Here is a 24,352-nt window from a genome sequence, read left to right on the forward strand (position 1 = left end):
CCCTCAGGTACCCACATACAAAATATCACAGACATGACTGTGCGGCCCTCAGGTACCCCCATACAAAATATCACAGACATGACTGTGCGGCCCTCTTGAACCAGACCCCCAGCCCGGGGATCTGACTGGCCTTTAGCACAATTCTGTCGCAGTACAGGGGCCCCTGCGGCTACGAGGCCCTTGGGCAAGTGTGGTTGCCGTTCTGCTGACTGGAGTCACGAGGGAGCGGGAGAGCTCTGTGCCCACACCACAGGCTATCCCTCTTGCCTACGTCTGTTCTCGGCCGGCCCGGCGCCCACTTCTTCTGAAGGAAGGGCTTTCCTGTTCTTGATTATTTTCCCTCGTGTCCAAGTTGGACCCAGAATGTCTGGGGACTCCCAAGGATCTCTGCACACTTCATCCACGGGAAGTGCCTGAGTCTCACCTGGTGTCTGGGTCCAGTCCTCAGAAGCGGGGAAGGAAAGGGGAGCACTGAAAAAAGCCGCTCTCTCCCTCAGCCTTGTCCCCTCCCACTAAAGACAGGGTTAGGGAGGGCCAGGCTGGAGGGAGGGAAGAAAAGACAGTGGGGAGAATAGAGGGACAAAAGGGCTGATGGGCTCTAGGTCTGTCCTTCTCAAAAGATGTCAACTATAGGTCTACACTCAAGTTTTCGCCTTGCTCCTCAGCAGCCCTCCCCAGGCCAATTTTAGGTAAATAGGGAGAGGGGGCTCAGATAGGAAGAGGGGGCTTTGACAAAAGGCACATTTAGGTGTCCTTCCCTCATACAAATTCACGTTTGTTTAAAGATGAGACCCAAAAAAACCTTTTTTTCTCTAAGACAAAAGCTTTCAGAAGAAAAAGGAGTTACACCAAAGGCATCATCAACCAAAGAACAAATTCAGATTTCTGCACAGTGGTCACCAAGCAGAACTCAAGTTCTTACTGTCAGACTAGGTGGACACCCTATCTTGACCCTGAACATCCCAGCCCTACAGACCTGTCCCCCAGCTGTCTCCAGCAAGGCCAGTTTCCTTGGTGGTCAGCTGCTCAGGACCCCCTCCTTCTGGGGGAGTTCATAGGGCCCAGCTCACACTAAGGGGCCTGCAGCCCCTACTAAGCATGGCCTACCGTGTTGGCCGAAAGGCTGGGCAAGAAGGAAAAGGGTACACAGGCAGCACCCACTCAGTGAACAAGAGGGAGTACTAGGTTGGGTACTGGGGAGAAATCAAAGAACCGTAGGCCGTCTCCTTGCCAACCTACAGTCTGCTCAGTGAGCATAGCAGAGCAGCAAGCCCTAGCTATAGTACCCAGAGTAATGGGTTGGCCTGGGGTACTGTAATTGCACAGTTGCCCAGGAAGCTTCTAGAACAAAGGACTTGCAGGAATGGGTGAAGGGACAGGAAGATGAGGGCTAGTTCAGGAGGCTGAGGGATGAGCAGTCCACCAAAACAGTAGCTGAGCAGAGGCTCTGTGTGGAACAGACAAAGACTGTGGGTCAGCTGTGGGCCTCGGCCTTGTGGAGAGGCCCACCACCACAGTCAGAGCCCCAGCCCCGGCCTGACCCACTTTCCCCTCATAGGATACAGTTCTCCTCAGTGAGGGAAGTGGGGTGGACCGTCTTCATAATGAGAGTGTGAAACCCGACTTTTCAGTGAGGGCAGGGCCAGGGTACTGTGCTTAAGAAGACAGGCTCCACAGGGTCAGAGCTAGTTTTTATTAATGATGAAAAAGTAAACACTCTTGCAAAAACTGAGATATGCCTATGGTTATTAAGCCCTCTTATCCTGTAACTCTAACATCTGTCAGGCTCTAAGCCTTGGAATTTCCAGACAGAATTCTGCCCTTCAGTGACCAGCCCTGCCCAGAAGACAGACCAGTGGAAAACACTGGAGCCACTCTCTGCCCGCCCTGACACATATGGTCCCATCAGTACACCAGGCAGGTCTCCCCTTCAGGCCAATTCTGGTCTTCCAAGAAAAACCCTGCCTCACAAAAGTTGGAACTGAGGGAGAACACATCTTTCTTCTGAAGAGCAGTAAGGGGCTTCGACCCGCCAACCCTGTTAGTAGCTCGATGCTTAATCACGGTGTCACTAGATACTTAACCATGGTGTCACTAGGACTCCTTGAAGTCCTGCCATACGGTGTTCAGTCCTCTGCCCCTTTGCTCCTGCTCTGAGTACCGGGTTGCCTGTGAGGGGCCTCTGGGCGGGCTCTAATCATCACCCTTTGAACTAGCACATCCACTGCCATCCTCAAGTTGGTTCTGACTCGTAGTGACCCTGCAGGGCAGAGAACTGCCCCATAAGCCCCCGAGGCTGTAGATCTTAGCAGTCCCATTGCCCCTCTGCTTAGCAGCTGAACCCTTTTAACCACAGCCCCACCAGGACCCTTTCTTGGGTAGCAGAGGAGTACCTAAGACGTGTGCAAACCACCCCCACCCCCGTAATCCTTTAGCATCTCTAAGTTAGGATTCTGTTTAGAAAGCAAGGAAGAAGGAAATCTTTCCATTGTTCATTCCATCAGAATGGTCAAGTAATGCACTTGCTTCAAAAGGCCCAGCCCACTGGCTGCTTGCTGTGGACTCTTGTCATCTGGATGGAAAACATGGCTCAGGGAGGGGGGTGGGGAGAATAGGGAAATCCAAAAACGGAAAAACAAGGTTCTCACAAGCACCTCCCACATCCTTCCCCAACTCCCTGCCCTAGGCAGCCACCCAGATACAGACTGTCCAAGCCGGGAGAAGCCTGGCTGCTAAAGGAGGAAACCAAGGCCCAGAGGCCCCATGTCAGAAACAGGGCCCCCGGGTCCAGGTGCTTGGCTCCTAAGTCTGCTCTTTTGTGAGCCTCAATCTCACCAACCCTCAGTCCCCTTCAACGTGTGAGCGAGGATGCAGTGGCAGTTTACAGGAGGCACCCGTCGATGGCAAAGGTTCCTTGGGCTCAATGTTGGTGGCCGTGCTGCATCATGGCAGGGTCGGGTGGGGGTAGTGACGGTGTTCCAGTATTAAAAGCACAGTATGTTACAGGAGAGTTTCCAAGACAGACCGACAACCAGGCTACCAACTTCCAGCCACCTGTGTGAACAACACTCTACCCAGCTGACAATGGGACAGGTCCAGGGAGGCTGGGAGTGGAGTAGAAGCGCCTCTGTCAGGTCCAGCTTGACCAGCTCGAGGTGGGCCCACACAGACGCCCAGGACATCCTCAGTTATAGCTTACTATCACTGCCCAAACACCAAAACCATGAGATTGACGTGATACAGGCTGAATTTTTAAATGTATAGCTTTCCTGTTATAAAAATAAAGAATCATGTATGAGGGGGGCTTAAAAAAGTTGGTGGGAAAATTCTGTAGCTTTCAGTTCTATTTTTCCATGAACTTTCAAAGCCCCTAACAGCTAGCCAGCATTACACCCAGAGTTGATCTGGCTCCATCAAGGGAAAGAAACCACATGGAGAACTGAAGACATGAGACTCGGGGCTCAACAAATCTGCATCCCAAATGTACGAAGGAATAAGCCTCCAATCAACAACTAGGAAGTCCCAGCTCTGGGCAGGCAGCTCCATGGTCTTTTCTCCTGTTGGATGTAAAGAGGAGGGGGCAGTGAGCTAGTCTCAGGTTCCTTCACAATCAGACATTCTAAGACACCAGATTCTTCGTCGAGAAGTGGAAGGAGGTGATGGAATCTCAAGACACAATCTAGGCACTGTCTTCCCTCTGCTTACAAGAGGGTAAAGGATGTAGTGAAGGATTCAGAGGCCAGTTCCTGGAGTCCTAGGCCAAAGTGCACCTAGGGTTTGAGATTCTCCCCTGGGCCAGTGCTGGGGTTCTTAGTATATAGTTGAGTAAACTCATATCCATTCTTGCAGAGAAGTGGGTGGGAGGTTTGTAAGTTTGTGTGTGTGTGTGTGTGTGTGTGTGCACGTGCGCATGCATGGGTCAGGTCCTGCCTGGGTCCTATGCTTAGGCTTGGCACTAGCAGATTGCTCTTAACCCTCCCAGGGGAAAGAAATCCCTCTGAGTGAGGCCACTTGACACGAGGTGGGTGGAATGTGGCGACACATCCTGCAGACCCAGGACTTATAAGGCACTGAGCAAGCACAGAGGGAAAAAGAGCACGATCCAGCCAGGTCTGTGAACCCAGATGCACATGTGCATTCCTGGGCTCCTGCTGCTCTCAGGCCACGCTTCCCACACTCCCATGGATCTCCCTTAGACTGCCCCCACCAAAGTGCACATGGACATGACCCTTGTGGAAAGTCCCCAAATGTGATGGACACCCTAACCAGAGCCCAGCTGACTTGGTATGAAGCGACTGCAGGTGCTGTGTCTTGCCTGTCCCTGCATTCTATCTAGCCTGTGTCACACAGTACAGGAGGTGAGCACTAGAGGCCTGCCTGGAGGGGGAGTACTTTAGCTCCCATGCTCTCAGACATGCGGCCTGATTCCCCGGTCCTTTGATGCAAGGGCCCCATTGACTCAAGGATTAAGTGCTGGTGGGCTAGTGGACCAGTTGGGGATCCCCTGAAAGAAAAGAGATTGGACGGATGGATGATAACAGGGCCTGCTTGCTATTTAATAGAGGGATAGTCATCTACTCTGGATCAGGACAACAGTCTTGGACTATTTGTATGGTCTCTTTTTTTCTCTTGGTGTCTATCTATAGAAGATAGGCAGGATAAGCAATCCCAAGGAGACAGCAATAAACCAATGGTTTGGTGGGGGAAAGAGGGGAGGCAAGGGAGAGGAAGTGGGGGTGGGGAGCGATGACCAAATGACGACAGGGACAAGAGAATAGTCAGGGATCTAAAGTTGACCGTGAGGAAAGTGTAGCATTCCTAGTCATGTTTGATCAATTGAAAGACATCTGAGAGGAATTACTGAGAGGTGAACAAGGGGTAAACATGATAGTGGGGCAGCAGGAAAAAAAAAAAAAGGAAAAAACAAGAAAGTAAAAATTATGCATATAGGTATAAATATGGATCTTTATGTATGTAAACCTATAAAGATAAGTGTATTTCTCTATGTATGTACACACACACATAGGAAGCAGATAGACTTTGGGCCTCTACTTAAATCTTACTCAGTACAAGAACAGTTTGTTCTAATAATGTGGCAATGAATGATACTCACCTTCCCAACATGACCCCTGAAGACAAAATGGATGCATAAGCTATGTGGTGAAGAAAGCTGATGGTGCCCGGCTATCAAAAGATATAGCATCTGGGGTCTTAAAGATTTGAAGGAAAACAAGCGGCTACCTAGCAGGGAAACAACAAAGCTCACATGGAAGAAGCACACTAACGTGTGTGATCATGAAGTGTTGACGGGAATAGGCATCAGAAATTTTAAAAGAAGCAATCAAATTGACATGAAGGAGTGTAGACAAAGTGAAGACCCAAAACCCACCTGTAAGGTAATTGGACAATCCCTCACAGAAAGGCCACACGGAAGGGATGATATTTCCACGGTGCAGTATAGTACTATGAAATATATAACTATCCTCTAGTTCTTTAATACTTCCTCCCCGTACTACCATGCTCTTAGTTTTACTTCATTAATCTTGTGAGACCTGTGTATGTTCATTTGTACAATTAAGGTCGTTCGATGCATGAAATCCAAGATAGACAAACCCTTAAAAAATAGAAATGGGAGTAATGATTCCCTGAGGTTACGGGAAGAGAGGAGGGGGTGGAAGGGGGAACCAACAGCGATGATGAGTACATAACCCCACTCAAGGGGAATGAATAACAGAATTTTAAGTGAATGGATACACTGAATGGTGTAAGATACAGCAAAAATAAACAATATGGTAATAAGGGTTCCGGCATGGAACGGGGGAGCGGTTGTTAAAGGGGAGCTGATAGAAAAAGTTCAAGAAGGAAATGTTTTGAAAATGATGTTGGCAGCAACTGTACAATTATGTTTGATCTAATTGAACTTTGGATTATTATAATATCTGTAAGAACTCCCAATTAAAAAAATAATAATAAAGAGTTGGGGGTCAAGTTCAAGCCATCTGGGAAGTTTGGAACGCTTCCTCTATCACCCATAGTATGTCTTACAATGCCAACCCAAAGTGTGTGTGCACAGGGGTGCAGAGATCATGGAATGAGGGGAGTCAAGCTGGGTGATAAGAAGTTCTCTAAAGGCAAGGACAAGAGCTGAGCAGGTAAAAGTAGTAAATGAAAAGGTTTCAGACCTCAGGCTCCAAGCTACTTCTAGAACAGCAACAGAAGGCTTAACCTCTGGGAACACATCTGCTCAAAGCTTGTTGTGTACACCAATCTATACTTCATTTAGCGAGCCAGACTAAACAGAGCATGAACAACCGCAGTGCTGTAGCAGGCTGGAGGGACAGGGGGAAAGCCCGCTTACCCACTCAGCTTCAGACACGGCCAGGTGTCCAAGGCTGGGTTCTCAGAACAGCAGGCTCAGAGAACCCCCAGCATGGAGGCCTCTGGGTAAGGCTCTCTGCCTTTCTCTGCCATCCAGTGTCCCAATCCTTCCAATGTCTTGTGGGTGGCTAACACTAGTCTATCACCTCCCCTGTGTGCCTGGCAATGGTTGCAGTTTTCGAGGCTCAAGGCATTGGGCTAGGGGGATTCTACACCCCCACCCCAGGCCCCAAAATTAATGCCTCCAACCCTGAAGCCCCGATGTCATTGCCTGTGGGTTTCCAAGGCTGTAATTTTACCGAGGCAGAAAGCCTCGTCTTTCTCCCTCAGAACAGCTAACCAATCAATGCATAACTGCTACACCACCAGAGCTCCACGTTTTTTACTACATTTTTTTTTTTAAAAGATCTCAAGTCCTTGTCCAATAACCATTTCCTGCTTCCCCAAGAAAAATCCAAGCAGCATTTGGGGAGGAAAGGGTTGGCAGAGCCCAAACAGAGGCTAAGAAGCCCAGACACTCTAGCATGGCATGGTCTAGGTCAGGCTCTGTCCCTTCTCCGGGGGGGTAAAGTGCATACTCAAAACTACACAGGTGGCCTTGATGGCTTGTGACAGCAAACTGCCTCTGCCCAGTCAACCATGAATGACTGCACTCTGGCAGATAGGGCCAGGCAGACCTTTCCCTCCTGCTGCCCCTGGAAGCCTCCAGAGTCAGCTTCACCAGCAGACACTTCCCACATGGGCCCAGGAAGGGAGGTCCCAATGACCCTGCCTGGCACCTGCCGAGAACCAGCACACTCAGAGGTATCCTTATTCTTCCCACTCAGGAAGGGGATGTGGACAGACACAGAATGCAAGCAGGCCGTGCCGGTATCCGGACAGAGAGTGGAAGGGTTCTGAGGTGCTTATAGCTCCCCACTCACAGTAGTATGGTTTCTGAAGGGTGGAGGACAGGCTCTGCCCTGAAGCTCTGCCATGGGAGCAAGAACCCCACTGGGGCAGCCACGGGAAGGGGATGGCAGAGGAACCAAATGTTGCTGCTACCCATGACCAAGGGCTGAGCAGGCAGCGGTTCTCAACCTTGGGTCTCGACCCCTTTGGGGGTCGAACGACCCTTTCACATGGGTCGCCTGATTCATAAGAGTAGCAAAATTATAGTTATGAAGTAGCAATGAAAATAATGTTATGGTTGGGGGTCACCACAACATGAGGAACTGTATGAAAGGGTCGCGGCATGAGGAAGGTTGAGAACCCCTGGTCTAGGGGCACGGGCCATGCCAGGACCCAGTACACTCCAATCAGTTGTGGAACCAGAGGTGGTCTTGGGCCAGAGCTAGCAGGGATAGCTCTTCCTCGCCCTCCCAGGGCTGTCTGGCGGCCACTGGAATGGATAGATGGGAGAACAGGAGAGCAACAAAGCAAAGACTCCCTAAGTCTCATCTTGCCTCTCCCTCTGGCGCTCGCTCGCCTGGCTGGAGAAGGGGACGAGAAGGAGTCACCGCTCACCAAGCCACAGCTGGGATTTCCAAGCTGGTTCTCACTGGGCCAACTGCTGGTTCTCACTGGGCCAGGCTGCTACTATGTGATATAAGTAAGGAGGGGGTAAGAAGGCCCAAGTGCATGACCCTCCCCAAAATGACAAACAGTCCCTTTAGTAAGATGCCCAAGTAGCATGGGGTACCAAAGGGGCAGCCAGTCAGCAGAATAATCAAGAGGCAGACTATCTGGAGAATTTAAGCGGTGAGAAACCTAGCTTGCTCATTTGATCTTTTATCAACATGTCTGCAATTCTAAACTTTGTGATAAAATGCTCCTCCCTGCTGGAGCGGATCACTCCCATCCCCCAGTCAGGGATGTCACCATCCCCCAAAAAACTAGCATTGGGCCGGCCTCTGGGATGCAGTCTGGGACACTGGTATCCTCCATAAGCAGAGCCCTCAAACACTCTCTCCTTCTAGGCCCAAGTCTCACCAAAACTCCTAATACAAAATAGAGCAGCAGGTGTAGGGGCTAAGAGCATAAACTCAAGGCTTAAATCCCAACTCCACCATTTAAAAATGCCACGCAAGTTACTTAACCTCTCTGTGCTTCAGTTTCCTCCTTCATAAAATGGGGCTTCATAGCACTGCTGTGAAGGTTAAATGAGTTAAAATGGTAAAGTGTTTAGGCTAGTGCCCTGAACGTAATACCATATATGGGTTTGCTATTATTAGTACAGCCTCTCCATTAAATTTTTGAGCAGAGGGGACACAGCAACCCCCAGGGAGGCACAGAACCTGACTTCTTCGCAAAATCTGCTTGGATCCATCTGCCTGGGCCCTGTAATTTGAGGGATGAGTCCTGAAGCATAGAAACCCCAACCCCCATCCTAACACCAAAAAAGCCTGCATACAGTGCATCAAAATGTGGAGGGTCCCCCAAGTTCCTCAAAATTCCTTTCCACGCACCTAGAGGGCTAGGCTGACCATTTCTTGGTACCCTGGGGAATCAGGCCTGCTCAGCCAGCTACACTGGATGCAATGGACCAGCAAGATAGGAGGGCAGGAAATGGGTGAAGCTGCAGCCCCCTCCACTACCATAAACCCCTATCTGGTTATAGCTCATAATTCCCTAGTGTCTTGCCCAGCCCCTGGCATGTTAGAGCTGCTCAGTCAGCATTTGTGGAATGAACGAATCAACACACAGGGTGGAAGGGTACCCTTGATCCCAGCATGACAGAAAGATAAAAAACTCACTGCCATTGAGTAGAGTCCTACTCATAGGTAGAACTGCCCCCATGGGTTTCTGGGACTGAAACTCTTTATGGGAATAGAAAGCCTCATCTTTCTCTCATGGAGCAGCTGGTGGTTTCAAACTGCCAACCTTGCAGTTAGCAGCCCAACAGGTAACCACTGTGCCACCAGGGCTCCTAGCTCACCACTAAGCTGCCGTGAAACTTCAATTCTGAGAAACATGTGCCTGTACCCCAACCTAAATACAACCCTCTTCCCTGGAGTATCCCCCAATTAAAAATTACTCCAACTGACATTCCACACTGCCAACATAAAATGTTCTCAAACCACATACATCTTTCCCAACATTCCTCAAGGGTTTGCCTAGAGCAGGGTTCTTACCTACTAAAGTTCTAGCAACAACTGGAGTCACCTCAGGGATGGCACCATCTTTAGTCTTGTTTTAAGATCCAAAAAAGGGCTCTAAGTACCTTTCCCTGAATTCCTTGTCCCCCAGAACTTCCCACTTCCTGTCAGCAAGTGGACTCTCACTCAGAGTGGCCCTATATAAGGCTTCACAGACTGTAAATCTTTACCAGAGGAGACACAGCCTCAAGCATTCTCCCTCAAAACAACTAGTGGGCTCGAACCCGCTGACTTTGTAGTTAGCAGCCTGACCTAACCCACTAAACTCGCCACCTAGACTCTTACCTTTTTAATCTATCATCACATTTAACATACTACATCACTTCCCAGCAAGTCCCTCTCGTGTCCTAGTCTGTGAACTTCGCACCTGTACCCTTAACTCTGGTCCAGAAAAGGAACCTAAGGCCTATGATGCAGAACGGTCCCCATGTCCATGGGGAGGGTAGGCAGATTAAGGAGGCAAGGCGGTACCTGCCATCACTGAGTCTCTGCTGACTCATGGCACCCAAGTGTGCAGGCAGAACTGTCCTTCATAAGGTTCTCAAGGCCATGGCTTTTGAGAAGCAGATTGCCAGATGTTTCTTCTGAGATGCCTCTGGGTAGGTCCAAACCATCGACTTGGCAGGTAAGTTGGTGGTTGAGTCCTTAGTCATTTGTGCACCCAGACTCCAGAAGACAAACAGTCATACTGTTAAACCTCCCCCCAGCCAACTCCCCCCACCCCCCACACAAAAACATGAAAACACACCTCCATCTCCACCAACAGTAGGCGCTGAGCCACTCTGTTGGGCAGTCAGGCCACTTGGTTTGCTGCAGACTTGGCACTTACAGTCAACTACTGCAGTCCAATGGGATTAGCCAGCATGCATCAGCCACAAAAATCATGCCAGCCAATGCAGATGCCCCCAGATGGCAGCTCTTGAGGCTTCCAAAAGTGCCTAGGGGCCATTTCAGCTGAAAGGAGTCCAGTTCTAACCCAAACCCAAGATAGTGACCAGCAGAGCAAACCTTGGCTTATTGTTCAAAAAAGCTGTTGGGGTGCCCTTACCTGAGCAGAGCAGATACTGAGCACCAGGGGAGTTCCAGGCCTTTAGCTTTAGACCTCCGCTAAACAGGAGCACCACTCTACAAGCACCAGTCACCACAAAGCCCTGGTCCACCACTCTGCCAGTGCTCCAGCCTGCCCTGCCCTCACAGAGAAACGACAGGGATTCCACTTCAAGTTCACCACCACCTACCTCACTGCTACCTCCAAGAGTTTAGCCTGGCCACATGGCTCACCCTTCCCACTCCAAGGCAGTAGATCGGAGCGTCAGCCCAGCCCAGTGTCTGGGATAGTGTGATGTCAAGGAAGTAGAAGGGCTGCTCTGGGACCTTTCCCAGCTCCACAAGAGGCCTTGTCTACCGCAAATTTCAGCTCAGGCTTCCCAAGCAGAGCCCCTTACTCACTCACTGCCATTAAGTCGATTCTGACTCATGGTGACACCAAGAGAGTAGAATTGCCCCTGTGGGTCTCTGAGACTGTCAATCTTTCCAAAAACCAAACTTACTGTCAAGTCAATTCTGAATCATAGGCTCCTTACAGGGCAGGGTAGAACTACTCCTGTGAGTTCCCGAGACGGTAAAATCTTTGCAGGAGTAGAAAGTCTCACCTTTCTCCTGCAAAGCGGTTGGGGGTTTCAAACTGCTTATCTTGAGGTTAACTGCTCACCTTGAGGTTAACAGCCCTGTCACCAGGGCTCCTAGAGTTCCTTACACTGGCAACCATGGTGCCCTCCCCTGACTCTCAAGGGAGTTAACAACGGAAGTGGGCTCAAGATGGGTAAAGCCCCCCCAAAACCAATAGCTTCAAGTCCCCACAAACCAATGGCTGTCAGCTTCAAGGTCCAAGGAGGACAAGACTTTCAAGGGTCAAAACAACTCCCATGGACTAACGCCATCACTGAGCACACCCCTGTGGGTGAAAAAAAAAAAGTTTATCAGTTTCTTATCCCCCTAAAAGCAGGACCCTGACCTGGATTCTCAAGATGTCATGCCATGGTTAGCCTTCCCAGCCTGGGGCCATTCTGCACCAAACCCGGAGCACAGCCAGGCACCGCAGGAGGCAGCTCCTAGCCCCCACCGGGGATCGGTGGTTTCACCCCCACTATCAAGGGGAAGAATTCAGTGGGGATAGCTGGCCCTTGTTTCCGGGTAAGAGTGTGCCCGGGTGGGGCAGGAAGGGTCTCCAAGGCGATGGGAAAGGGCGGAGGTCAGAGGCCCCGGGCAGCTGGGAAGCCCAACTCCCTCTTCAACCAGCTCTCCTATGCTCGCCTGGTCCCTGCTCCCGCTCTCTGATAGCGTTCTGGCTCTTTATCCACCACTCCACCCCCACACACATCCTTCCCGATTTCACCATCCCAATAACCTCCCGGCTGCGGGTGGTTCCAGGAAAGCTCCTCCAGCCTCCCTCCTCCCAGCACATGGCTGGACTTGGACAAGTAGTTACACCCGCTCACTCGGGGTCCTGGTTTCGCTGCCAGAGCAGAGTCGCAGGGAGGAAAGCGGGGAGCTCCGTGCCTTCAGTGATCTCCTTCCTAACCCTAACTCCCGGCTGACCCCTCAGCCCAAACCCAAGTTCCCGGGCTGGAAAGAATGTCCGCCCGTTCCGCAAGACCACATTTCCAGGGAACCGAGGGGCCGAGCTGCCGGCCCGAGCTCCCAAGGTCAAGGGGCGGGGTCAGGGTGGAAAGGGCAAGCTGGTGCCGGCGCTTTCCGCCCGCCGAGCTAATCCAGAGGAACCCCTACCCCCACCCGCGGCGGGAGTTCGGGCTCGCAGGGGAAGCTCGGTCTCGGGGACAGGCTGAGACGCGGGCCCGGAAGGAGAGCGAGGCGCCCGGCAGCCGGCGCGGGGCCGCTCACCCACCACGAGACGCACAGACCCTGGAGGGCGCGCGGCCCGCCCCGAGCTCGAGAGCGCCGGAGACAATGCCTGCCCGGCGGGCCAGTCCAGGCCGCAGGCCCCCGCCCGCTGGCCACTCTTCGCGGGGCGAAGGGCAGTGTGGCGGGAAGGCGCTGGGAGTGACGGCCAGGCCAACCCCGCGCGGCGCAGGGAGCCCCAGCGCCCTCCTCCACGCCCACCCCCGCGTGCACTTGGCGGAGCAGGCCGGGGGCCGCAGACCCACCTCCTCCTCCAGGGTGCCGCCGGAGGCCGTGCCGGTGCCGGTGCCCGTGCTCGTGCAGTGCTCGCCGTCCGGCTTCAGGTTGCTCATGGTGCGGGGTCGGGGAGAGGGGAGGGGACGTGGAGGGCGAGCGCGGCGCCGGGCCGGCGGGAAGGGGCGAAGTGAGCGGTGCGCTCCGGGAGTGCGGGGCGGGAGGTGAGCGGGGCGACCGCCGCGCCGGGCTGGGTTCACATCAAGTTAGGCGGGTGTGGGAAGCGCTGGGAACCGGAGCCGAGCCGGCGCGACCGCGCCTCCGCCTTTTCACTGGGACCCGGGAATGAGCCCACTGGCGCGGCGGCGGGGGCCGGGGGAGGGGGCGGGCGCCGGAACCGGCCTCAGCTGGGGCCGGGCCAGCCCCCTCCCCTCCCCCTCTCTGCCATCTCTGGGGGAACCCGCAGCCAATCCCCGCCGCCCGCTGTGGGCTCGCCCCGGCCCGGCCCGCCACGCGCCGGCCCCGAGCGCAGCGTCCCACCTCCCGTGCTCGCTCGCTCTCCCTTCTCCGGTCCGTTCGCCACAACTTTTTAAACTTGGAGGAACGCTCGCCGGTTAACTTTCTTAAAGGGCCCGCGCGCTCCGCGCCGACCCTGCCCGCGGGAGGCGGAGCCGGGTGGCCGGCGCCCGGCGCCCCACAGTCCTCCCGCGAGGGACGGCTGCGGCGCTGAGCCCAGGTCTTTGACCTTCGGAAGCAGCCCCCCTTTATATCTCGAGCTGGGTCGGCGCACTCCTTTAACCTCCAAGTCTAGTCGCCCAGCTTTCTGGCGCGCGCTCCTCCCTCCCCCAGCACAGGACAGCGGGGGACCGGGTTTGGGGACGACGGTAAGTGGATTGGACACCTGGGGTCTGACCCTGGCTCCCCAGTTTTGCGACGTGACCTTGAGGAAATCTCCAGGCTCTGCCCAGAGGGTGGACCCAGTCTCTGAATAGGACTCTGGGTCCTTGTGACCCCAAAGGATAATAGTCTCCGAGAGGTTCCCTGTAGGGTCGGGGAGGTTCTATTAAGGTGACTGGACTTCCCGCTTTTGGCGGGACAGTCCCGATTTTTGGAAAGAATGCACGACAAGCTAGGGAACGGTCTATTTGGTCCATATAGGCCAAATTTTTAATCAAGAACACCCCCCCCCCCCCCCTCCGGTCAATGCTGTCCCGCTTTAAATCTATTCGCCCTGTCCCTGCTAGCTCCTGGGCCCTCGCTGCCCCGCCCCGTCCCGTCCCAGCCTCGTATTCAGATCCCTCCCTCAACCCCCGAGACGGGGGGAGGGGATGGCAGCTCGAATGCTCGGGCGCGGCTGTGGTGACTCCCATTTCCCCACCATCGGTCCCATCGGGTTCCTCCAGCTTTGAAACACGTCCACGGAGATCACCTTTTAGCCACCTTGCCGAATTGGTAGAAACCAGTTCACAGCATGAAGTGGGCTGGTACTGCTGTACCCTTTTCCTGCTGGGAACTCAAGGTGTCCTGGGACCTTGAGAATCCTCCTGGTGTGGAGATGAGGGGAGACCTGCGGTCTAGCACTTAGCTTCTGCCCCGACTGCCCTTGCCCGGCTAAGGTTGCAGCACATGGGTTGGGTGAAAGCTGCAGTCGAGTTGACTTGATCCCGCCCCAGCTTCGAGTTGACTTGATCCCGCCCCAGCTTCCTCCATTTGCCTACCTGCTAGATGGGGCCGGTAGCACCGTACTGAATGTGTACATACATAATGTTAGCTTTAGTCTCACCCAGAGCTTTTCATCTCCATCCTATCCTACCATTTCACAGTTGAGGAAACTGAGACCTGGAGGTGACTTTCCTAATAACAGTCATTCAATATGTACAGAGCACCTGTTGTGTGCTGGTACCCAGCACCACTAGGTTCATTCAGGCCCCATCACAAGGGAAGCTGCCTCCTATAGGAATCTGCATTGCTAGTCCACGATGTGTGCTTCAGGGCTTTCCAGGTGTTTCTAGCCTTTGGCACTTTCAGATGGAAACACCACTGCCACCTTGTGAACCCTCAGATATTCTGGCCAGCCTTCAGTGACTCTCTTTTTCACAGGCCTAACTCCAGTGTGCTGTCATCCCTGCCCCCCACCCCCACTCTCCCAATTCCTAGAATCATGCATGTCCCCAGACTGGCCAACCTCTGCCCTCTCAGCTCCCTCTTCTCCTGCCCTCAGCCCATCATTCCTCATCTTCTCCCGCCGTAGGACAGTGCTTCTCAACCTTCCTAATGCAGAGACCCTTTAATACCGTTCTTCATGTGTGGTGACCCCAACCACAAAATTATTTTCATTGCTACTTCATAACTGTCATTTTGCTACTGTTATAAATCGTAATGTAAATATCTGATATGCAGGATGTCTTTTCATTGTTACAAATTAAACATAATTAAAGCATAGTGATTAATCACAAAAACAATATGTAATTATATTGTGAAATAATTATTTCGAATTACAAATAAATTAAATTTGTCTTGAAGCATGGTATAGCATGGGTACTTGTATGTGGGCACATCTGCATGTGGGCGGGCCCGCCTGGAGACGAATAGAGGAACAGTGTCTCAGTTCTTAAGACCATCAGAAATATGTGTTTTCTGATGGTCTTAGGCGACCTCTGTGAAAGGGTCGTTCGACCCCCAAAGTGGTCACGGCCCACAGGTTGAGAACTGCTGCCTTAGGACCTTGCCTCAGCTTCACTTTTTCCATTTAGATATGAATTTTAAAGGTGAGGAAGCTGAAACCTAAAGAGACAACAAATTATACAAGGTCAATGATTAGCATGAAGCTGATGATGAAAATAATATGTACCAGGGGCTTCAACAACTTCATGAAATTTTTCTATTATCTTTTCATTCCATTTTCCCCATGAACTTTTTGAATCCCTTTTGTATTATTCTGCTGCTTACAGCAATATCTGCTCATTCATTACTGAAGAGTAGGAAACTGTAAAATAGTTCAGAAAATCCTGCCATCTAGGGAACAAGATTATATTTCTCTATAGTCTTTTCTTTAAACTTCTGTGTGTATATTTTCTAAAAACAAAGTGGTACTCTATGCTGAGCATAAAGTTGTTTGTTTTATTTTAAAGATCACTTTATTGGGGGTTCTTACAGCTCTTATAACAATCCATACATCAATTGTATCAAGTGCATAAAGTTTTAAGTTACCCCTTTTTTGTGTTTCAAAGTAATCAGGAGTGTCTATTTTTACTCTCAGGCCCCAAAGGGAATGGGAGATTATGTCAATGCGGAGTTCCCAGTGCAGTGAGTGGTGGTACACACAGGACTGGGGAGGCCCTTGGACTTCACCAGTGTCAGTTGTGTAACTAGGGAGACTGCCTGTAGAGTGGGAACTCGTTTCCTGTCTCCCATCTCCCTCAATTGTGACCTAGTTGGTCCAGCCTCTAGCAACTTCACCAATGTTCCCCCTATGCCAGGCTTCTTGTGACCTTGGAATTCTCACTTTTCTGTTCCCTCTGCATAGAACTCCCCACAAGGCCCACCACACACACACACCTTTCTGTGGCTCTGTTTCTTCATGTTAAACTAAAGATGCCTTCCTGGGTCTCTGGATGTGGAAATCCTGTGACTAAAGGTTCTTTACCAACCTCAAAACTCCCTGTCCCCAGGAGAGGTGCTTATAAAGTTGGCAAAGGAGCCTAACTAACCTCCACCTCGACCTCCCTGAGGGGTGGGCCCAGCTATATTCCTCCAACCCCAACTGTGATTTCTCTTGTTTCAGCCCACATGGCTGAACATCAGGGGAATCTGCTTGAAGACAAAAATAATTTCATTTTAGATTCCTGATGCCCATTCCAGGTCCTGGCACTGGAAGTTAAGTAATGACCATCAAGTGAATGACAGAGCAGGGTTACTAAGAAAAAAGCTTTAAAAGAAGTAATGTTATACTGCCATGTGAATGACTGCCTTTCCCTCCCCCAAGTGGGCACCCCAAGGGAAAGGACACAAATCACTGAAAAACAATAAACCCAAAAGGGGCTGCCTCAGCAGACCAGAGGTTTCTGACCTGGACCCCAGGCTCCCTCCTTTGCCGTCTCTGCCCTACCGCCAGTCCTTACCACACCACTAGGACATTTACCCTTGCAGATGAAAGAATCCAGTGTCTGAGGCCGAACTCAAGCCTTCTAAGGTGACACAGCAATGTAGTGGAAATCCTGGCTAAGTTTACCTCATGCTTTGTTTTCATTTCAAATTCACGTGGGTTGGAAATTTTCTAAGATAAACTAAAACTAAAGAGCTTTCCCTATTGAGGGAGGTCCCCAAATGGTTTTGTTACCTCTCAGCAGGTGTGTGTCCAGCAGTGAGGGAGGAGAAGCATGGATTTTAAATTTTGGCAGTGATTAAATGGTGCTTGCTAAACTTTTACTGACTTGAGCCCTTCCCAGAGAACCAAAGGTCACTGAATGCCTCGCTGGCCACCTTCCCTGCCCGAGTCGAATCCCTAGTTCCCAAAGCCGAACCAGCTCTGCAGAATTGCCCAACATGCCTCCCAGAGCTGGGCCTGCTGGGAAGAGTGGCTGGGGAAGACCAAGGGGCTAAGAATAAGAATCTTTGCCCTTGACCAGATTCTGGAAGGGCTTTGGGGGACTGCGTGGAGCACTGGGGCTGAGTGAGGAGGGATGATAATGAGCTGCTTCTGCCTTTGCCACTACAAGATGTGGCTCCTATCTTGTCCATCTCTTTGCCACCAAAGAGCCTGTGAGTAAGAGGAAGGGAGCAGGTCCAGGTAGTCCCTGCTGGGATACAAATGTCTACCTATCCTTTAATGTTAACGTAGTTTGCCCTCACTCAAAAAAATGACCAAACCAACTGGCTACTCAACAAATTCTCCAAGGTAATCACCTTTACTTGCTGCACCTGCACTTTTAAATCATTGGAAAAGCTTTGAGCCGTTTCTTGCACTAAAACAAACCAAACCTATTGCCTGTGAGTCAATTCCGACTGATAGCAACCCTGTAGGACAGAGTAGAACCGCCTCATAGAGTTTCCAAGGCTGAAGATCTTTAAGGAAGTGACGGCCTCATCTTTCTCTCCTACTAAAGTGAAGCTAAATAAGGACTGTCTGCACCTGCTGCCATTTACCTGCAATTTCTTACAACACACTCGGGACTGATCTGGCCCCTAACCTGGAGCCTGCCTGTACTCATTCTTGCTGAGGTCATAGGGCCTTAGGAAGGCCTTCGAGCAGCGGTTCTCAAGGTTCTCAACCTTCCTAATGCCGCGACCCTTTTATACAGTTCCTCAGTTGGTGACCTTCAACCATACAATTATTTTCGTTGCTACTTCATAACTGTAGAGATCTGAACTCAGGTCTCCCTGTACCCTTTGGGGACTAGAAGGGAACGAGGAATTGAGGTATAGAATCCAAAACAATTTTCTTCCAGGATCATCATTTATTTATTTGATATTAACAAAACTAATCTTTGAAGTTATGATTTTCCCCCAACCCCAAATGCACACCTTTCCACCACCTCCTCTTTCAATATTTGCTCACGGCATAAAGTTCACAAGGCACAAAAGAATATTGAAAACAGTCACAGTTCCTCACAAAGTTAAGCATAGAATTATGTGATCTAGTAATAATATCCCTAAGTAGATACCCCAAAAATTTGAAAAACATTCACACGGAAGCTCAGACACAAATGTTTATAGCAGCACTAGTCACAACAGCCAGAGGGAAACAACTACCACATCCAAATGCCCACCAACTTATGGATGGTAAACAAAATGTGGTATAATATTCATACCAGGAATATTGCCCAGCTGTAAAAAGAAGTGAAATGCTGATTAGTGCTATAACATGACTAACCCTAGAAAACATGTTAAAGAGAGGAAAGCAGACACAGAGGAGCGCATACTGCCCTGGCAATCTGCGTGAAACACATGGGGCCACTGGGAGTTTGGGTAGACCAGAAACTGGTTTGATTTGGTTTTGATAAAGGCACCGAGGTGGGGGGAGGAAAGGGGGAATAGAAAGGAACTTCTTTCATATCGTAAAAAGGATCTATGAAAAAAACCACAGCTAACATGTAAACATTATACTCAAATCTAAGTAACTCAATTTAAAAATGGGCAGATCAAAATAGCCTATCACCAAAAAAAACAAAACAAAAACAAACACAAGTCATCACTTAGGAAAATCTTCAACATCATTAATGTAAAACACTGCGATGAGATCCCACTTTTTTTTACCAACTAAGATGGCCATATAACTAGGCCGATAATGTGTTTGTGAGGATATGGAGAAATTGTGAAGTGCTGAAATGTAATATTATATAGTCATTTTGGAGAACTGGCAGCTTGGTGTATCATGTAACCCAGAAATTCTGCACCTAGGTATATAACCCAAGTATTGAAAATGTATGTCCACATGACTTGTTTACAAATGTTCATAGCATATTCATAATAGCTCCAAAGTGGCAACTACTCAAATGACTGCCAATTAGTAGGTAAATGAACCAAATATTCTATAGCTGTACAATAGATTATTATTTGACAATAAAAAGGCATGAGCTATGTGCTACAACATTGATGAGCCTCGTAACATTATGTTAGGTGAAAGAAGCCAGTCACAAAAGACCACAAATAGTATGATTTTACTTATATGAAACATTCAAAGGAGGCAAATCTTTAGAGATTGTACCAAGATAAGTAGTTGTCTGGGACTGAAGGATTGAGGAAAATAAGAGTGACTGCTCATGGGGATGGGGTTTCTTTGTAGGGTGATGAACATTTTCGAGTTGAGCTATGGTACAGAGCCCCGGTAGCATAGTGGGTAATGTATTGGACTGCTACCTTCAAATTCAGCCACTCAAAACCACTAGCCACTCCTGTAGAAATGAACAACCTCAAAAACCCACAGGGCACTTATTCTCTGTCCTATAGAGTCACTATGAGTCATAATCAACTCATTGGGAGTGAATGGTGATGGTGGTACAATTCCATGAAGATGCCAGAAGCCATTGAATTGTGAACTTTAAAGTTGTGGATTGTATGTTATGTGAATTTTATCTCACATTGCTTAAAAATGAGTATAAAATATATTTTAAAATACAGTTAGTAAACTCATAGAGAAATCCAAATGGTGGTTCCCAGGAGGTTGGTTTGAAATGGGAGAGAAGTCGAGGCTCGTGGACATGGGTTTATTCGGTGGGTAATGAAAACCTGGAGCTAGTGATGGTTACACATTGTGAATGTAGTGTTAAGTTGTATACTTTAAAAATGGTAACTTTTACATCATGTGACTTTTACCTCAAAATGAAAAAGTATACATATGAGGGATACCAAAAAAAACCCAGAATCCCCCTCAAAGCTGTGAATTTTTAAAACCATTTTATTGGGGGCTCTTACAGCTCTTATAACAATCCAGTTGTATAAACAACATCAGTTGTATAAAGCACATTTGTACATATGTTGCCATCATCATTTTCAAAACATTGTCTTTCTACTTGAGCCCTAGGTGTTAGCTCCTCTCTGCCCACCCCCACTGTCATGAACCCTTGATAAATTATAAATTATTATTATTTTCATATCTTACACCTACTGCTATCTCCCTTCACCCATGTATCTGCTGTTCATCCACCTGGGTGGGGATGATGGTAGTATGTGTCAATCATTGCAGTCGGTTCCTCCTTCCTCCCCTCTTCCCCCTACCCTCTTGGTATCACTACTCCCATTTCTGTTCCTGAGGGGTCTATCTGACCTGGATTCCGTGTGTCGTGAGCTCTTTATCAGTACCAGTGTATATGCCCCAGCCCAGCCAGAACTAAAAGGCAGGACTGGAGTCATGATAGTGGGGGCTAAGGAAGCCTCAAAGAACCAGAGGAATATAGTTTGTTTTATCAGTGCTATACTGCGGCCTGGTTGATTCGTCCCTTCGCTGTATCCCTTCTGTGAGGGGATGTCCTATTGTCTACAGATTTGTTTTGGGTCTTCTGGTGCCTGTTACCTGATTCTGTTGACACCTCATGATTGTACAGGCTGGTGTGTTTCTCCCATGTGGGTTTGTTGCTTCTCTGTTAAATGGCTGCTTGTTTTAGCTCCAAGCCTTTAAGATCGCAGGCGCTATATCTTTTGATAGCTGAACACTATCAGCTTTCTTCACCACATTTGCTTATGTACCTATTCTGTCTTCACTGATGATGTTGGGAGGGTGAGCATAACAGAATGCCAGCTTGTTAGAACAAAGTGTTCTTGCATAGAGGAGGGGCTTGAGCAGAGGCCCAAAGTCCATCCACTTCCTCAGTGTATTGCCATATAAATATATCTACATAAGCCAATACCTTTATTTTTATGAATTAATATGTTTACGTAAGTGCACACCTATGTATGTATTTAAGGGTTTTTTTTACAAAACAAACTTATCACCTTCAAAGTACTTTCCATTACATTTAATACATTTGTCAAATCTGCAATTCCATTCTTGGAAACATTTTTCAAACTCATCTCTTTGGGTACTTGACAGCACCTCCCTCATTTTTTTCTTCACTTCTTCTACTTTGTCAAATCAAACTGGTGCAGGTTGACTAGAGAAACAAAATCACAGACACTCAGATGTGTATAAGAGAGAGCTTTATATCAAAGAGTAATTGTATATTAAGAAAACATCCCAGCCCAGTCCAGACCAAGTCCATAAGTCTGATATTAGCCCATATGTCTGATACCAATCTATAACTTCCTCTTTAGACTCATGCGATGCATGCATTGACGCTGAATGCAGGAAGATCACAGGCCAGTGTGTGGGAAGGCTTGTGGATCCAGTGGCAGTGGAAGCATCTCAGGGCTGGCAGGGGTCTCCACATGGCTCCCCCAGCTCCAGGGCTCTGGCTCCATCAACATAGCTCCATGTGTCTTGTCAGCAGGAAGACCAAGCAGAGAGTACGTCTGGCCTCCAGTGAGCTATTTATCTCCATTGCACCTCCGAATGAGGTCATCAAGCTGCAAGCTGATTGACAGGCTAAACTCCACCCCTTCACAAGTTGAGGAGAATATGTAACTGCCACGCTGTCCTTTCATGTCCCTCTTCATTCGCAGAAACAAAAAAGTATCATGGAGCAAGGTCAGGGGCAAGAGAGTCATGCTGGTTTTTACCAAAAACTGGCTATGTGAGCAGGTGCATTGTCGTGGTGGCAAAACCAGTGTATTGTCTGCCACAAATAGGGCCTATTTTGTCACACACTGTGATGCAATCTTTTCAGAACTTCTAAATAGAAAGCTTGATTAACAGTCTGACCTGGTGGAATGAACCCCAAATGCACTGCGAGTTGACATTTTTGTCCATATGAGAAGTTGATGGATGTCCAGAACGAGGTTTATCATCAATTGGCATTTCACCTATTTTGAAATGAGAAAACCAATTGAGTTTTTCCCAAAGCTCTGTCCTTATAAGCTTTGTTGAACCTCACAACAGTTTCTGCGGCACTTTTGCCAAACAGGAAACAAAATTTCACAGCCGCATGCTGTTCTCTTAAATCTACCATCACAAAAAAAAAAACAAAAAACGAGGTCTGAGCAAAACTGCTTTTATTAAAAAATTCATTGTGACCAGAGAGAACCTTCCCAGGTGACGTCACTAGGTGTACTAACTCAGAGCATTTATAAATACATGTTCTGTGCCTTGTTTCATCCACTTAACAAACCAAGCCAAAACCAAACCCACTGCTATCAAGTGGATTCTAACTCACAGTGACCTTATGAAACAGTACAAATGCTCCCCAAGATTTCCTAGAGTATAAATAATTATGAAGGTAGACAGCCTCATCTTTCTCCGAGTGGCTGATGGGTTTGATCTGCTATCTTTATGGATAGCTCTCCAGCACTAATTCACTTAAGGGTCTTGGAAATAATTAAAATCAGTACTTACAGACTTGCGATGCAAGTCTGTTTAAGCAGCCCTGTTCTATTGTTTCGTAGGTGTACACTGGATCACATAGCCCACCCACTGTACATGGACATGTAGATTGTTTCCAGTTTTGCTGTTTTAATCAAGGCTGCTGTGAATAGCCATGCACATAAGTCCTTTTACGCATGCCTCTCTCTGCAAGGAAATTCCAAGAAGTAGAATACTTAGATCAAAGGACATGTTCATTTACATTTTTCTAATTGAAAAAGTAACGCATACGTGTTATAAACATTTTAAATGACTCTGAATCTCATAAGCTAAAAAATTAAGAAGCCCTCCCCAGCACCCCAGTCCTATTCCTTATAGGTATGGGGTGCTCCCTCTTGTCTGTCCCCGTTCCTGGTCACTTCCTCTCTGGCCCTTGGCCTGTTGCTCTCACTGCTGGAGCCTTTTCTGCATGCCCAGCCCTGAAGTGGCCTTGGGCCCTGCCTCCCCCTCTTTCTCCCCTCATCCTTCGTAAGGATTTTCCCATTTGTCCCTAAGGACCAAGGTTGGGATAGAGGCTGAGTTACATAACTGTTACTACCAGAATTAGCGGTGGCAAGGCTCCTGAAAATGACTTCAAATCATACATTGCTCAAAAGAGCTGCTCTTTCTACCCTCACATTCTATTTTACTGATGAGGGAGGTGAGGCTCAAAACAAAAGAACCCACTGCCATCAATTGATCCTGATTTATAGGGAACCTATTAAGAAATCAAACTCACCGTCATCACATAGTTTCCAATTCATAGTGAGTTGACTCGTCCCTTCCTTGTGACTTCTGTGAGGGGATGTCCAATTGTCTACAGATGGGCTTTGGGTCTCCCTCCGACCCCCTCATTCACATCAATGTGATTGTTTAGGGTCTTCTGATCCCTGATCCTGGCCACCTTGTGATCACACAGGCTGGCACACTTCTTCCAGGTGGATAGATAGCAGCCCAAATCAGCCCACCACACTACCAAAGCTCCTGACCTGAAAGGGTGAATAGAGCTAGGAAAAGGAGCCATATTGCCTATCATTCTGTATAGGGGTGATTTTACTCACTTAACAAATGGTTATTGAGTAGTTTGATTCCCCCACCATGTGAGGCACTGAGTTCAAGCGATGGACAAGGTAAACTGCCCCTGGGGGTTGCTATAGTCAGTGATACTGACAAAAACCAGCAAAAATATTGTACATGATGGTTAAGTGCCTTGTGACCAATAGAGTAACTTGAACCCAAGGGTCTTAGATTGAGCCATGTAGATGGAGACAGCTAAGCCCACAACCAGGAGTGAACATTCCAGCCAGAGGAACCAGCACATACAAAGGTCCTGAGATGGGAATAAGAGTGATATACTTATGAATAAAAAGAAGGCCCATGTGATGGTGGCAGATAAAGGAGGGAGATGAGATGACAGAGGTGGGCAGTGCTGGAGGTAGGGTGAGAGGTCATTCTGCAAAGCCACAGGATCACTAATCTCACCCACAACTCAGCTTGTAAGACACAGCAAGGGCTACCGGTGCCCTTATTGAACAAATGAATGAGCTGTGTTTCTTACAGATGAATAGAAAGGAAACAGGAATGTTATAAAAACTTTAAACGGGGACTTCCAGGAAGATGGCGAGTGAATAACACATACCAGAGGGACTCCGCAGAAATCAGCACAGGAAAGTTACTAAGGAAAATTCCATACTGCCAGGTCGCAGGAGGAGCATCATAGGCATAGATCCACTAGGTTTTGAGGAGCTGGGGGCTTTTGGCTTACCACAGTAGA

At 49.0% G+C, this 24,352-nt stretch overlaps 2 protein-coding genes across 6 annotated transcripts in view; one reads left to right on the plus strand and one right to left on the minus strand.

The window, feature by feature from the left end:
* Window positions 1-12,810, minus strand: part of RBPMS2 (RNA binding protein, mRNA processing factor 2) — a 46,933-nt gene extending 34,123 nt beyond the window's left edge. Inside the window, exon 1 of one of the 3 annotated variants that reach the window (XM_045285729.1) lies at window positions 12,680-12,810. In XM_045285729.1, the coding sequence (XP_045141664.1) occupies window positions 12,680-12,766 (87 nt within the window). In that variant the 5' untranslated portion in view covers window positions 12,767-12,810. The remainder of the gene's footprint in view (window positions 1-12,679) is intronic. The other 2 variants (XM_004711921.2, XM_045285728.1) reach the window with 2 other exon arrangements.
* The window catches only part of PLEKHO2 (pleckstrin homology domain containing O2), an 85,552-nt gene continuing 73,918 nt past the window's right edge, over window positions 12,719-24,352 (plus strand). For 2 of the 3 annotated variants that reach the window (XM_045285724.1, XM_045285725.1), the window contains exon 1: window positions 13,359-13,531. The gene's annotated coding sequence lies outside the window, so the exon portion shown is untranslated. Of the gene's footprint in view, window positions 12,758-13,358; window positions 13,532-24,352 lie in introns of those variants that run through there. The other variant, XM_045285726.1, reaches the window with a different exon arrangement.

Source organism: Echinops telfairi, unplaced genomic scaffold, assembly GCF_000313985.2.
Source record: "Echinops telfairi isolate 266 unplaced genomic scaffold, ASM31398v2 ScPeMD7_7475;HRSCAF=8513, whole genome shotgun sequence".
In the NCBI taxonomy this organism is placed as follows: domain Eukaryota; kingdom Metazoa; phylum Chordata; class Mammalia; order Afrosoricida; family Tenrecidae; genus Echinops; species Echinops telfairi.